The 15,964-nt window shown below is 46.8% G+C and overlaps 1 protein-coding gene across 1 annotated transcript in view; it reads right to left on the minus strand.

The window, feature by feature from the left end:
* Window positions 1-15,964, minus strand: part of LOC147703652 (uncharacterized) — a 1,900,603-nt gene that overhangs the window by 249,675 nt on the left and 1,634,964 nt on the right. Inside the window, exon 20 of the mRNA XM_086929537.1 lies at window positions 4,833-4,868. Coding sequence (XP_086785663.1) covers window positions 4,833-4,868 — 36 coding nt within the window. The remainder of the gene's footprint in view (window positions 1-4,832; window positions 4,869-15,964) is intronic.

Below are 15,964 nucleotides of genomic sequence, written 5' to 3' on the forward strand. Positions count from 1 at the left end.
AGGATGGCTGAGTACATGGAAAGGGCATCCAAAAACCTTGAGGCTAGCCAGGAACTTCAAAAAGCCTGGCATGACAAAAAGGCTGTCCTGACTGTATACCAGCCTGGACAGAAGGTGTGGGTGCTGGAGCCAGTGGCCCCAGCAGCACTCAAAGACAAATGGTCTGGGCCCCACACAATCCTTGAGCAAAAGGGAGAGGTCACCTACCTGGTGGACCTTGGAACTCCCAGGAGCCCCCACAGGGTGCTCCATGTAAACAGGCTCAAAGCATATGTCGACAGGAAGGACATGAGCTTGCTCATGGCCATAGATGAGGGACAGGAGGAAGAGAGTGATCCTCTCCCAGACCTGCTCACTCAGAATCCTGATGATGGATCAGTAGCTGGTGTTGTCTTTTGTGGCAGCCTCTCTGAACATCAACAGAAGGATTGCAAACAAGTTCTTCAATCCTTCAGGGATATGTTCTCTCTAACCCCCAGTCAGACCAATTGGTGTACCCATGAGGTTGACACTGGTGACAGCTTGCCAGTTAAGAGTAAAATCTACAGGCAGCCTGATCATGTTAGAGACTGCATCAAAACAGAAGTGCAGAAAATGTTGGAGGTTGGGAGTCATTGAACCCTCAGATAGCCCTTGGGCTAGTCCAGTAGTTCTAGTGCCAAAGCCTCACACCCAGGGTGGTAAGAAAGAGATGAGGTTTTGCGTAGCCTACAGAGGTCTCAATGCAGTCACTAAGACTGATGCCCACCCAATACGAAGGGCAGATGAACTTATAGATAGATTGGCTTCTGCCAACTACTTAAGTACATTTGACCTGACAGCTGGGTATTGGCAAATCAGGTTAGCTGAGGATGCCAAGCCCAAGACAGCATTTTCTACCCCTGGTGGGCATTATCAATTTGTGGTAATGCCCTTTGGTTTGAAAAATGCACCTGCCACCTTCCAAAGGCTGGTGAATCATGTTCTCACTGGGCTGGATGACTTCTGTGCAGCATATCTTGATGATATAGCTGTCTTTAGCTCCACCTGGGAGGATCACCTGGTCCACCTGAGGAAAGTGTTAGAGGCACTGCAAGCAGCAGGTCTCACTATCAAGGCCACAAAGTGCCAGATAGGGAAGACACAGGTTGTGTACTTGGGCCACCTTGTAGGTGGGGGCCAAGTTCAGCCACTGGAGAGCAAAATACAGTCAATCAGGGACTGGGCTCCTCCAACCACCCAGACTCAGGTTCGAGCTTTCTTGGGCCTGACTGGTTACTATAGAAAGTTTGTCAGAAATTATGGATCAATTGTGACTCCACTTAATGAACTGACAAGTAAGAAGATGCCAAAGAAAGTTCAGTGGATAGCAGGCTGTCAAAAAGCATTCGATGACCTAAAGCAGGCCATGTGCACAGCACCTATCCTCAAGAGTCCAGACTACTCCAAACCATTCATTGTCCAAACAGATGCTTCTGAGTTGGGTGTGGGAGCTGTTCTATCTCAACTGAATTTTGATGGTAATGACCAGCCCATTGCTTTTATAAGCAGAAGGCTGACCCCCAGAGAGAAAAATTGGTCAGCTATTGAGAGGGAGGCCTTTGCTGTGGTTTGGGCCCTGAAGAAACTGAGGCCATACTTGTTTGGCACTCATTTCAAGATTCAGACCGACCATAAGCCCCTCTTATGGCTAAATCAGATGAAGGGTGAAAACCCCAAACTGCTTAGGTGGTCCATTTCCCTACAGGGGATGGATTTTACAGTGGAGCATAGACCTGGCACTGATCATGGCAATGCAGATGGGCTCTCCAGGTATTTCCACTTAGAGCAAGAAGACTCACCTGGTCAAGGTTAGTTTATTGTCCCAAACTTTGGGGGGGGGGGGGTCATGTAGGAGAGTAGGGTCTGCAATCCTATGATCACCCAGATTTTTTGCTTTTGTTTCACTGGTTTACGACTTTCTCTGGCTGTGGGCCTGCTAATCAGACCCACAGCCTAGCTGTTCTCTCACTAAATTACAACGTGTACCTTAGGTGCATTTACCAATTGGTACTGGGCCACCTTATCAGACCCTGTAACTCAGGGCATAGGTGTACCCAGGGCCTACCAGGGGCTGAAGCATGTATTATGCCACCCCTGGATGGCCATCTAAATCTGACACAACTGGCTGCACGACAGCTGGGGCAAGGTGGTGTAATCACCCTTTGCTTTAGATATAGTATACCTATATCTAACCCTAAAAATGGACACACAGATTCCTATCAGTCACTCCTATGGCAGGTCTTGACAATCCTGAAGGCAGAGTGCTTGGGATCGTGTGAGATGGTGCTCTGGCATGAGCTGAGCCCGTTTGCAGCTTGCGGAACCAATTCCTAATAGCTGTTCCATGATAACGCATACCATATACTCTTAAGTGCATTATAATCCTCGTGGTTAAATGCTATCTTTGGTATCGCTTTATCAAAACATGTCGAGTAAGGTGTCATACGAACTGGAATACTAACCCCTCGCCAATTCTGGCGACGGGGTTAGCATTCCACCCTTCTAGAGGGACACGACATGTATGTAACTGTGAACCCCGGTTAAAGTTAACTCAAGCCTCAGCATCACAAAATGGATGCTGCCACCACAGACACGAGTCTGACCCCCTGCAGCTGGGAGTCCTTCCAGCAAGGGGAGCTTGGACAAAGGGTTTCCTGTCAGGGGCGGTGCTAGCACCATCCCAGACAGGGTTCTGTGTATCCTGGGTAGGCAGGGCTTTACAGGAAGGTGACTGCAAGTGGCACCCCGGTGCTCACTACGCATCTGCCGGCAAGAACCAGTTCCAGGGGCACACCAGCCCCTGGCCTGGGGAAAGTCCGGCATGGGAGAGGGGTGTAACCACCCCCCTTCCTGGTCCCACCCCTAGGGCAGGACCTAGTCGCGTACCCACCCCTTTCTTTAGGATAAAGGCAGGAGCGGGGACCCTTCCAAATTAGATCATCTTTGAATCAAGAAACTATTTTCCACGAAAGGAACTCTCGACTCTTCTCAAGATTTCTCCCTTGTGACTAAGGAGTAGTCACCCTGCATCCGCAGGCACCATCTAAGAACTCTGCGGTTTGCTGCACGTCCTTCCTCCGGAATCCGACTGACCAGCTCGACGAGACCCGGCTTCCCTGGCACCTCTGACCTCTACCTACCTCTACAGCTAAGCTGAGAACCGTAGGTGCGACGAGACCTCGAGGGACCGGCCATCATCAGAACTGCACGACTTCTATCCAGCACGACCGCCGAGGGATCCTCTGGTGAGTGCTTTGGGGTCCGAGAAGCCCCGACCCTGAGCAGCTCCAGCACCGAAGTCCAGCCTCCCAGCATCCACGAGATCTGCGTGGGGCCCTTCTGCTTTTTGCTGCTCACCGCGTTGTCTGGCTACCAGCCCGCTGGCTTGTGGCCTTCCCGACGACGCCCGACGACATCACCACTGCTGGTCTGGTTGCTCCAGACTGGCCCTTGCTCCCTTCCAAAAGAGGAGCACCCCGGACCCTCCTGGTCCACTCCAGACGCCATTTTGAGTCCACCGCGTGGGCTTGAATTTGCCAAGACTTGTTGCCCCAATCCTGGGTCCAGCGACGTCAGCAGCATCATCCATCGTGGGACAGCTCGCACCTCCATCCTGGTCGCCGACAACGCCTCCTGGTCCGTGAGACTGCAGAGCCCAGCGTCGCCCACTCACCTGGTCGAGGTGACTACCATCCGGTGCCCTCCTGGTGCCATCTGACTACTGGCTAGTGGTCACAAACTTGGTCCCCTCTGCTTTCAGGTGTCATCCATCTTCGATCCAGGCTTGGATCACTTCGAACAATCTTCACTGGTCGCCTGCCAGCAACTTCTTTCTTCAGGCTCCTGGTTCGTCAACGAGGATTCCCGACGTCTTTTCAGACCTATGCAGCTGCAGCCCCTGGGCTAGGTAACTTCGGCATTTCGGTGCCCCAGCATAGCCTTACTATCCAAGGGTCAGGATCCACTGTCGTTTTCAACCTACCTTATCGGGTTCGCCCGAGAACACTAACTTTGCTTTTACTAGCTCCCATAGACTTTGTCCCGCATCCCGCGTGAGAGTGCACACTCTGCACCCGAGTCCCCTAGGCCTCCTACTAGTAATCTGAAGGTTCAGTAACGTAGTCCTAGCGATTCCAAAGCCTATTAGTCCAGTACTTACCTGCTAGTAATTTCGCATTCCACTTCCATAGTATATGGTTTTCCGTGCCCCTCGGGCATTTGTGTAAGTTGTGCAACTTGAAGTATTTTCGTAAGAGTTTTGTTGTGTGCTTAGTACCCTGTCCTCATAAAGAGTACAAGGCTGTTGTGATCTAAATAAATACACTGTTTATTTTCATAACACTTGTGTGGTGTCCTTTCACTTGGTGTTCAAGGGGTATATGTGATGGTATAACAGCTGGCTTAACACGCCCTCTAGAGTTTAGCCCGAAGACTGCTCGTATCCACGCTACTAGGATAGCTGGTCTATAAGGTTGACTAACAACCAATCATCAATAAGGGTTGTTTGGACTGATACAAAGTGCTCACTAGAATAGTGAACATTATATATCAGGCCAACTTCTCACACCGTGGTCATAGCGCAAAACATGTCAACACTTGCATCCCTGGATCAACATAAAGTACACACTCGTCTAACAACAAACCCCACATGGCGTAGCGTGCTATCCAGAAGGGCAAGCGCTCCAGCGTCCCATGTAGGGATAGTAAATGCCACATAAATGTTCCAATACAATACATAACAATTACTGGTGATATACTGAAAAGCTTTTACATGTCTTATAACATCTTAGAGAAAAGAGAGATTTTCTCACCTGAGCGAGGAGCCGGGGGAGGGGCCTGTTCTGATCCTGAGTAAAACAAGAATAGTGCAAATTATTAAAAGACGCACAAGTGCACAAGAGTGCAAACTGTGGAACCTTTCAGGATTTCGATGTCAGCAAGTTAAATATGAAGCACTAAACTAGAACACAGAATGCTCCACCTCACTGCAGTGAAGAAATGTGGAGTATCCACTGGAAAAAAGGGAAATACCTTGTGATGTAAGGTACTGCACTTGAAATCAAAGCACTGCTGTGGCATCTTCGATCCTGCATGGAAGAAAAAGTTACTTACCTTCTGGAACACTCCTTCTAGTGGATACTTTGTATACCTGCAGATTCCTCACTTTTTATATATTTTATATGTCGCGAGTGTCAGACTGAATTCAGAAACCTTTCAATAGCTCTCCACTTTGATAGGAGAATGAAAGAAACTGAGTTCTTGCTTGAGGGGGGTTGTAAACCCAAATCAAGCAACAACCACAATCCTTGTTCGGGTGAACCAAAACAGTCATTTAATTAACCTACCCTTTGGTAGCTCGGCACAAACCACTCAGACTTAACTTAGATGCAGCGTGTGAAGTGTTCATGCAGCATACAAACAGTAATGAAATGAAACACAACACAAGAAAAATCCTGCACCAATTTAGAAAAATAATGAAAAGTTTAGTAAATAATTTGACACCAAAACAACAAGAATCCAGTCAGTAGAATGGGGGTAATTACTTTTTAGGGTCAAATCCTTTTATTGAGTTTGACATTGAAAAGAACAATACAAAAAAAACTACAACCAACATCCACTGGCAGGTGGGGACAAAGTGAAAAGGGAGAAAACTGAAGAGAATAGACAAAGAGATGGGGACAGTAGAGTGGGGGAAATTAATTACCTATTTAGCTGAAATGATGGTCTTCAACATAGAAACAAGGTATATCGCTTGTCTAGAAACTGACGGTGAGTGCCATATCAGTCAATACTGTTTTTTGTGGGAATAAGGAGGATGATGGATAGGTAGCCAGGGCATGTCAATTCTAAGAATTCTTGGGACAGGAATTTCAGACAGGGTCCCCACATATTGTTGAATTGAGGCCGCTTCTGCTCTACTGAGGATGTTAGCTTCTCCATGGCAAGGAGATCCAAGATGTTGCAGATTCAGTCTAAGTGAGTGGGTATTGTAGCTGTACCCCAAAGTGCTAGCAATACTTGCTTGGCAGGGCACAGAGCCAGAGTGATGGCTTGTCCACGCGTGGATTTCAAGGGTAAGTCAGGGCATTCAGGAGACCCAGGAGAATGTAGCTCGGCAATCTGGGGTGTTCGATGTTATACATTTGGTCAATGGAGGCAAATACTTTAGACCAGTACTGCTAAAGCTTTGTACACTGCCAAAGAAGGTGGGTTAAAGTTCCCACTTGGTCGCAGCCCCACCAGCAACATGTATATCCATATCTCTTCCATTGAGCTGTTTGGGCAGGGATATAGTACCTATAGTGGGATTTCTTGAGGAATGTACCTTTGCCTGAGGTGCTATGTACTGAAGAATGGGAATGGGCTCACTTTTGAATGGCTGACCATTCTTTGGAAGTGAAGAGGCGTTCACACTTTTCTCCTAGCGCAACAGTGCGGAGGATTTGACGGGGTTGTAGGAGAGTAGGGTCTGCTTCCTATGGTCACCCCCACTTTTTGCTGTGATTCTCTGGTTTTTCGACTTTAGTGTGGCTGTGGGCCTGCTAATCAGACCCACAGCCCAGCTATTCTCTCTCTAAATTGATACCATGTACTTTATGTACATACCAGATTGGTTACTGGGTCTCCCTTGTGAGCCCCTGTATAGTGTACCATAGGTACCCAGGGCATAGGTGCACATTAGGCCTACCAGGGGCTGCAGCATGTATTGTGCCACCCCTGGTTTGCCTTCCAAACTGACACCACAGGTCTGTTCACACAGCCTGGGTAAGGTGGTGTAATCACCCCTTACTTAGATATAGTACACCTATATCTATATATACATATAGACACATATACACCTATAAGTCACTCCTATGGCAGGCCTTAACAATCCTGGAGGCAGAGTGCTTGGTTTTATGTGAGAGGTAGCCCTAGCATGAACTGAGCCCCTCTACAACTTTCAGAACCATATCCTTATAGCTGTTCTATGATATAGCCATACCATATACTCTTACGTGCATTATAATTCTCACGGTTAATGCTAACTTTGGTTTGGCCTTATCAAAACACGTTGTGTAAGCTGTCAAACACTTTGGAATACTACCCCCCCCCGCCAGTCCTGGCGGCGGGGGTAGCATTCCACCCTTCTAGAGGGAGAAGACATGTAGTTACTGGTTTACACACTCGCTTCTTTGGGTCTCTGTTGCCACTGAAGGGACTACAAGGATCAGGAGTCCCACAATTCACCGCACCTGTGCCTCGCCGCCCGTCCGGCCACCAGTGCTACTTGACTTCTCGTGCCCCCGCTGTGCGGGAGCCGCTAGCTGCTTTGGGTCTCTGTTGCTGCTGAAGGGACTACGAGGACCAAGAGTCCCACAATTCGCGGCACCTGTGCCTGGCCGCCCTCCTGCCCACCAGCGCTACTTCACTCCTCGCGGCCCCCGCTGCGCGGGACGTGCGCCGGGCGAAGCCCGGGTCAAGGGCGGGCCCGTTTGAGCCCGATCGAGATAGGGGAGGCTGGACTGGACCCCCTCTCTAAGGCCTCCAACATGATTGGTTGATCTGTAAGTAGTCTTAAAAATTGTTCCTGCGCTACTTTTAGTTGTTCCTCCTTTTCTCAATTTAAAATGGCAGCACATGAGGGAAGAGGGAGGAAAGTAGCCGGAATTGGGTACGTTGCAGGAACCCTCGACCAGTTCATAACGAGGGCCACATCAGTGCTCGCTCATGAGATTGCCCTCACGGAGCGACACCTTTTCAATAGACCCTGTGTTCACAAAAAGATCATCTTTGGGGGCCATCATGAACGTGTGTTCTCCAGAAAATCATTGCCAGACTGTCTCGGCCATCGGCCCCCAGCCTGTGAATATAAACTTACAGTAAATCTCAGCATCACCCAATACTGATGGAGACCCCCTGATCCTGATAGCACTACCACGCAGCGTATTGCCAAATCCATCAAAGAGCACAGTTATGTGTGTGGCAGAAGTGCACGAAGAGCCCCTAAAATCAACTGAACACATGCAGGGGGTTGCCTCTAAGAGGAAACGAGGAGGCATGTGGTAAATAGTTATTTACCGTCGGAATTTCTATGCGGTAAAGTTCAATAATAATAACTCAATCGGAAATAAAGAGACACAAAGTCCGTGGCAGCTGAGTTTCAAAGTGGGTTTTATTCCATAAAATGGAATGGTTCGAACCAGGATATCATGTTCCTTTCACCATAAAGGATCAGGAAGGGATAGAGCATACTTTATTGACAGAACATAACTTTTATAGTTAATGCACAGAATGGTGATCAATACAGAAGGCGTAACAGCTGAGAAAAACGAGATAAGAACACATGTGCGTAGCAATACGTAATCAGAAAGGCGTGCACTAGGGCGTACACAGAGGCGTGTGCTAGAAACGTCACATGAAGGTGTCACAAGTGGGTGGATACCTAGTGGAATCTTGCAGTGTCAGCAGAAATCTGTGGCAAGGATGCGCGCGCAGCAGCATGACGTGTGACTGACGTGAGGCTGGAGGGTGCAGGGGACTTGACATTTAGCCCTAGAGGGGAGAGACAGAAGTCTGGCATGTCAGATCAACTCGTTCCTAAATCATATCTGATATCTTGTGTTTGAGGAACTATATTATCTAGAAGGAAAGGTCTCTCGGGCAGAGGCTATTCTATACTGAGTGCATATGTGTCTACGTGTCTGCGTGTAATGCGAGGGCCATGGGCCATGGGCCTACCATGGTAACAGGAGCAATGAATTACTTGCATGGAGACAGAGAGGCCGGGCCCTTTGCTCTGCAGCCGGGGAAATGTTTATCTATTCTGCTAGACTGGAATGTGTTTTCGAGGAGCTGAACTCGACTATACTGATAACTTGAAGGCAAAATACTGTCTTTGGCAGGCAAGCAGGCCGAGCCGGGCACCGCTCGCCGCGCAGGGAGTAGGACAGAGGTCAGGGAGACATCCCAAGCTGCAGCTCTTCAGGAGGTAGAAAACAGAAAGGCTCGATGGCAGGAATCAGGGCCTAGCCCTGCAAGACTAGGGAAAACGTGGAAGTGCACCATAAAAAGACGTTGGCAAGGCATACTTAGGAACTGAATTATCGATCCATTCATGGCGGATCTGAAAGAGGACATGTTAACGTTGGACGCAAATGTATTTGCGTCTTCATAGCTGGCACAGGAGGGAAGTTACATGCACTTTAAGCTCGTACATGGAGACGGTGGGGTACACGTTAGGGAACATTTCTGACCTTAACATTTTATATTTCCTCATTCCCTCCTTGTTCCCTACGGACCCTTCATGATACATCAATCCTCATTAGTCCATCTATTTGTTCATATAACATCATTTGCTCTTCCTTCTTTAGACGGGATTTAGGACGTGGACTTGGATGAGGAAAACAGGATGTGGCGCACAGGCCGCAAATCGCCGGCCCACATTGTATGCATAGGCAACAACTGAATACTAGGAGAAGGGCTATTCCGAGGAAGGATAGGACTTTCCAACCCCAGGCTGACAACACGCTCCAGAACCAACCGGACCAAGTCCAGGTACCTGGATTCTGGTGTATCTGACTTGCAATCTTATGGAGACGTGTAATGGCTTTATATACTGACGGTGCATTATTAGGAATGAAAACACAGCTGCTCGATCCGAGGACTTTACAGGCCCCGCCCCTATCGGCCAGGATGACGTCAAGGACGAGACGATTTTGAAGAACGACAAGTCTCATAGCAGACTGTTCCTCGGTCAAGTTACCTAGGGCGGAAGTAGTTTCATTCACTACGGCTTCGAGGGTTCTGGTTAAGTGACGTATAGATTTACTATTAAAGACAGCACCTAAATAGGGAAAGAAACCTTTATTGAAATCTGTGTATCGTTCCCATGCCGTTTCAGTATAGTCGACAAGCGGAAGATCTCTCTGGTGTCTGTTAGGTACTAGTCGGGAATTTCTATGATAATCAGGTGGAGCTAGAAAAACAGGTGGCAGAAGGAATGCAATATAACATGTCCCATCCCAATCTAGTGGCAAACGTATATAAGCTGTATGATCACAAATGAAATAGGAATGGCGGGTAGCTTTGAATGTAGACTTGCCTTTATCACTGAATTCGATCACAGTAGTACATTTACTATGACCTAGAGGTACGGAACCATTCTTTCTGACACATAATTCGCCTTTGACGGGTAATACTGGTCCTGTATCAGACTGAACATTTAGAATCATGAGGTTGAGTGTATAATTACCTAATCCATATACTTCATTTTCTAGATCGGTCCCTGTCCTTTGTGGGAGACCCTCCTTGTTAGGGTAACATTCCTTATGCAGAACTGTGTTCAGATTTCCCCATATCCAACTGCCTTGGTAAACTATGGACTCAGAGTCTAAAGAATTTATTAAACTAAACCATGCACCACAGGAACCATTATGTGTGAACGGGTACGGGAAGAGAGGCAAGACTCCCTTGTATTTCTGATAGGGAGGAAGTCGGCCACATATCCAACAATTGGTAGCATTGCTGGTCTGATGAGAATGATGTAACATACTGATAAAAGTATTGTTGCGCAGCGCAAGTCGATAAGACAACTCATGAGGGGGTAGTTCACTGAAAGTATGCTCGACAGTGCTGTTTGAAAAGAAATGTGCATGTATGGAGAGAGGGAAATACATATGTAACAGAATACTTGTAGCAATAATCGTAAGACTCAGAAAAAACATAATCAATAATGTCACTATACAGTGGCTACGAAGAGATTTACAATATTCTCGTTTCTTGAGCTGTTTCTGTCTATCTCTCTCTCTATTGGGGGTCTAACGGATACATGTCAGAAACTGTCTAACCGATTCACCTAGGGGAGGACTTAAACAATTAAACTGTCTGACTTGCTAGACCTCAGCTTTGAACGATATTCTTGTTGAGGAGTTTTCTCTACCAGAGGGAGTTTAGAGTCACTGGAATCTGGGCAGTCCTTAGAGGGGGAGGAAGAGTCAGTCTCTGGCGGTGATCCGTAAAGTTTCTTAACGTGACTCATATGGACCCATCCTTTGCGGCCCTCAAGTTTCACGGCCGTCCTCGTTGTCAATAAGACGAGCTTCGGCTCCTGCCAGCGGGGCTCCAGCGGACTTTTACTGTCGAAATTGCGCACAAAGACGAAGGTTCCCAGTGTAATCTCGTGCGGCTTCACCTCGGTGTTGTCGGGAAAGGCTGCAGCTACCTGTGAACGACATGATTGTAGTGCAGACATCAAGGAGGCAAGGTAATCTGTCAACATATTACTATCAACATCAGTTATTTTTCTTGGTATGGGCGTCCCCCACATATTTGGTGGCCTACCGAAGACCACCTCATACGGGGATAGCCCTGTTCTCGAGTGTGCAACCATTCTCATGTAAAATAATGCAACTGGCAAGGCGACTATCCAGTCGACCCCTTTCTCTGCACATATTTTAGCAAGGCGTGTTTTTAGTGTTTGATTGTGGCGTTCCACGAGACCTGCTGCCTCGGGATGTCGGACGCAGTGGAATTTCCATTGATATCCTAGCAAGAGTGAAACCTGCTTCATTAATTCGGATGAGAATGGCTGGCCGTTATCTGAGTACACGACACGAGGCAAACCGTACCGTGGGAAGAATTCGCGAACCAGCTGCTTGGCAGTGGTCGGAGCAGTGTAATCTGGGACTGGATATGCTTCTGTCCAACGGGAAAGTGCACAGACAACTACGAGGACATATTTGAATCCTCGACATCGTTCCATCTGGATATAGTCCATCTGGAGGACTTCAAAAGGGTAATCGGGAGGATTGAATCCACCTTGCTCTACGGGAATACTTTTGCCTGGATTGAACTGACAACAGATCATGCAAGTACGCACTTTCTGTTTTGCTGCTGCTCGTAAATGTTTGTTGTACCAGAGATTCTGTAAACTGTCTAACATGGCTTTTTCTCCCAGATGTGCTGGACTATGTGCAGTGTTGATCATAACTTGAACCATAGAGTCGGGGAGAAACCATGTGGCTTTTCCCTTCGTCATCCATCCCTGATCTGTCTGGATCCCTCCTAGTTCAGTCCATTTCTTTATTTCGTCTGGAGTAGCATGTGTCTGTATGTCAATTACATCTAGTGCGGGATCCTTAACTGTCATGCAATGTGTCGGTGTCGGAACTATTGTCTTTATCATGTCAGTTGCAGATGTATAAGTCAGAGCTGTGTGTTTCGCCGTTTGATCTGCCAGGTTGTTACCCTGGGAAATGGTATCGGTAACTTTAGTATGTGCTTTACATTTCATGATAGCTATGGCTGAAGGCAGATGTATTGCTTCTAAAAGTGCTTGAATGAGGGGACCATGTTGTATCTTGGCTCCGTGGGAGGTCAAGAAACCTCTTTCCTGCCAGAGGACGCCGAAGTCGTGTACGACTCCAAAGGCATAACGTGAATCTGTGTATATGTTAACATTCCTGTTTTTGGCTATTATACAGGCTCGGGTCAGAGCAATAAGCTCTGCAGCTTGAGCAGACAATGTATCAATACGGTGGGTTTCTTTGACTTCAGTTTCAGTGGTCACTGCATATGCGGCCACTAATTCTCCTGTGCTTGTTCTCATACATGATGAAGACAACAATCCTGATTGTTCACAGTGTACACTAGACGTCCTGGGATTTTCCTCACACTACTTGTTCTCATACATGAACCATCCACATAAAGTGTCAGGTCTGGGTTAGTCAGTGCAACATCTGTTAAATCTCGTCGGGGCTTTGTTACTGCATTAATGATTTCTATACAGTCATGTGGAGCTGAATCTGTAATGTTCGAAGGTAACAGTGTGGCGGGATTGAGTATGTTACAGCGTCTGATTTCTATGTGTGGTTGGAACAATGTCAGTTCATACCCTGTCAGTCGTGCTATAGTCAAGTGTTGAGTCTGTGTTTGGTTTAAAAGAACTTCCACAGAGTGTGGAACTTGTACTGTCAGAGGATGTCCTAACACTATGGCATCACTTTGTCGGATTGCTAAGGCTGTTGCTGCAACTGATTTCAAGCATGCAGGCAGAGCCTGGGCTACTGGGTCTAATGTACTTGAAAAATAAGCACAAGGCTTATGTGAACCTGCTTGATCTTGTGTGAGGACAGACAACGCTGTACCATCACGTTCTGTAACAAAGAGTGTAAAAGGTTTGCTGTAACATGGTGTTGCTAAAACTGGTGCCTGACATAATGCTTTCTTTAATTCTTCAAAAGCCTGTGTGTGTTCCTGAGTCCAAGGGAGGACAGTCGAAGTCGCTGCCTCCTGTGTTGTCAACTGTATAAGGGGCTTGGCTAGAAATGCGTACTGGGGAATCCATTGCCTGCAGTAAGAGGTGAGGCCTATGAAGGCCCGCACTTCCTTTTGTGTCGTGGGTTGCGGTAAGTGTGCAATTAACTCGATGCGGTCGGGTGTTAGCTGTCTCCCCCTCTTGGACAGCAAGTGCCCAAGGTACACCACTTGCTAAACACAGAATTGTAACTTTGAAGGGGAAACCTTGTGTCCTTTGTCAGCCAGAAAATGTAAGACTGTCAGTGATGCGTGTTCACATTCAGGTTCGCTACGAGCGGTGATCAGCAGATCATCGACATACTGCAGCAGGGCAGTGTTAACTGGCATTTGAATACTGTCAAGTTGTCTTTTCAATGCTTGGCTATAGATGCTGGGGCTTTCTGTGAATCCTTGAGGTGCGCGTGCAAATTTGAAGCTTCGGCCATTTAAACAGAATCCGAAGAGATATTGGCTTTCCGGATCAATGGGGACACTGAAGAAGGCGTTCTTGAGGTCTATTACAGTAAAGAACGTCGCCTCTGAATCAATAGCAGTCAATAAGGATGAGATGTCAGGGACCACAGGGTACTGTGGCACAATACATTTATTTAATTCTCGCAGATCAATCACCAACCGATAAACTGGTGGTGCATTTGGGTCAGTACGTTTAAGAATCGGAATGATAGGGGAATTACATAGATTGGAGTCGGTTTCAACAACCACTCCCTGTGCAATGAGCTCTTCAATGATTTCCAGTAAAGCCACTACAGCATCAGGTGGTAACTTGTATTGTCGGATTCGGGGCAGAACAACACCTGGTTTGAGTGTAACACGGTATGGTGTAATGTGCATACAACCTACATCAGTTGGGCCTTTCGCCCACAAATGCTTTGGTACATTTTTCAATCTGTCATCTAAATCTCGTAAAACATAGTGACCTTTAAAATCGCGCAGAAATAGTCTAACTCCTTCCGGAGAACAACATATGACCGCTCCTAGAGCCTTCAGTGTCTTGATACCTAACAAGTTTTCTGGACATGACTTCGTGAGTAATAAGTCTGTAGTGCGTGACAATGGACCAACTGCTAGGGGAACAGGTTTCGATACTTCGTTAACAATAGGCTGTCCTGAAAAACCAAGGAAACATTCTGTGTGCCTGAGAGGGGTGCCCCTGGAACCTCATTGTGACTTATCATTGTTCGACTTGCCCCTGTGTCAATCAGAAACTTTCTATCCTTTCCTAATACTTGACTATGTACATAAGGACCCTCTTGATCTACAGGAATTTCAATAAGAGGCAAGCCAACTTCCCTCTCTAGGCTGTTTCATCTGTATCGCTGGTAATCGGGGTAATCAGTTTGTGCATACTGGTACATCTGTTGTGAAACTTGCTGTGCCGCGGTAATAGGCTGTGGCTGTGGTACCGCTACTGTCTGTACTGTCTGTTGGGGAGCATGCATTGGCTGGGTGTTCTGTGGAACATGTTGCTGGACCTGTTGGTCTTGTCTGGGCTGACGGGGTCTCTCTTTAGTTTTACCTGTGGATATGTTGTGTTTCAGGACGGCACATTCATTTACATAGTGACCTGGCTGTTTACAGTAGTTGCATGTCCCTTTAACGGGAGCCGCCGAATTATTAGACTGTGTCATTCCCCTTTTCTGACCGTCAGCTGGGACTGACTGAGCAACTAACATTTTCATTTTCGTGTCTTTCATACGCCTTTGTTCGTGATCTTGTTCTTCTCTAATTCTATTCTGGTGGTACTGTAACATTTGCAACATTTGGGATGGCGAGTTTGCTTGCCATGTACTCTCGACTTTATATACACGGTTCTTAACCTGGGGCAGGGAATTCTCGACTAATTTGGTTACAAAGAAGTGCGGGTATGACTCGCTACTTGGTTTCAGGCCGCTATTAATAATAAAACATTTCTCGAATCTAGAATAATAATCACTAGTGTCTTCATCGTGTTTCTGTTTACAGGCTGAGATTGCATCCCAGTCTTCCTTTTTCGTTGTCAATAATCTTGGCAGTACTTGTACAATTAATCCTGGTAATGCTTTAGCTTTATCCCCAAGGCCTAACCCTGGAGTACGACCATTTTCCTCGTCTTCTATTTCGGTCCAGTTGATCTTTTTATCTCCCACCTCCCATTCTTTTTCTTTGAGTTTCTCGTAAATGCCGGCTGGCAGCAGTACCTTTAACATTTTCATAATATCTGAGTACGTGTAGTCGCCCATAAGTAGCATATCTTTAATTTCTCGGTGAAAACCTGCAGGGTCTTTATCGTGACAGGGTACTAATTTCTTCATTTCTAGCAATTCTATTTTAGTGAGGGGTGTATATACATATACACGTTCTAGTGTGTCATCTTCTTTTCTTACTGGATGTACTTCTCGTAAGGGATTCTGTCTGTCGAAGTAATACATTTTTCTTTCTTGGGGTGGGGGAGCTGGCATAAACTGTGGTTTCAGAAAAGTATTATACTTGAGTCTCTGTTCTAGAATTACTTTAATTAGATCGGTACCTAGACCTCTCCATCTATTAGAGAGCAGTTCTACCAATATGTCCGGTAAGGGACCTGGATCAGAATGTTGGCTTTTAAACAACGTAATGAGATGCTGAATCATGTATACACTAGCTAATTTTTGTTCATCAGGGGAAAGGC

This window comes from Lissotriton vulgaris, chromosome 7 (genome assembly GCF_964263255.1).
Source record: "Lissotriton vulgaris chromosome 7, aLisVul1.2, whole genome shotgun sequence".
In the NCBI taxonomy this organism is placed as follows: domain Eukaryota; kingdom Metazoa; phylum Chordata; class Amphibia; order Caudata; family Salamandridae; genus Lissotriton; species Lissotriton vulgaris.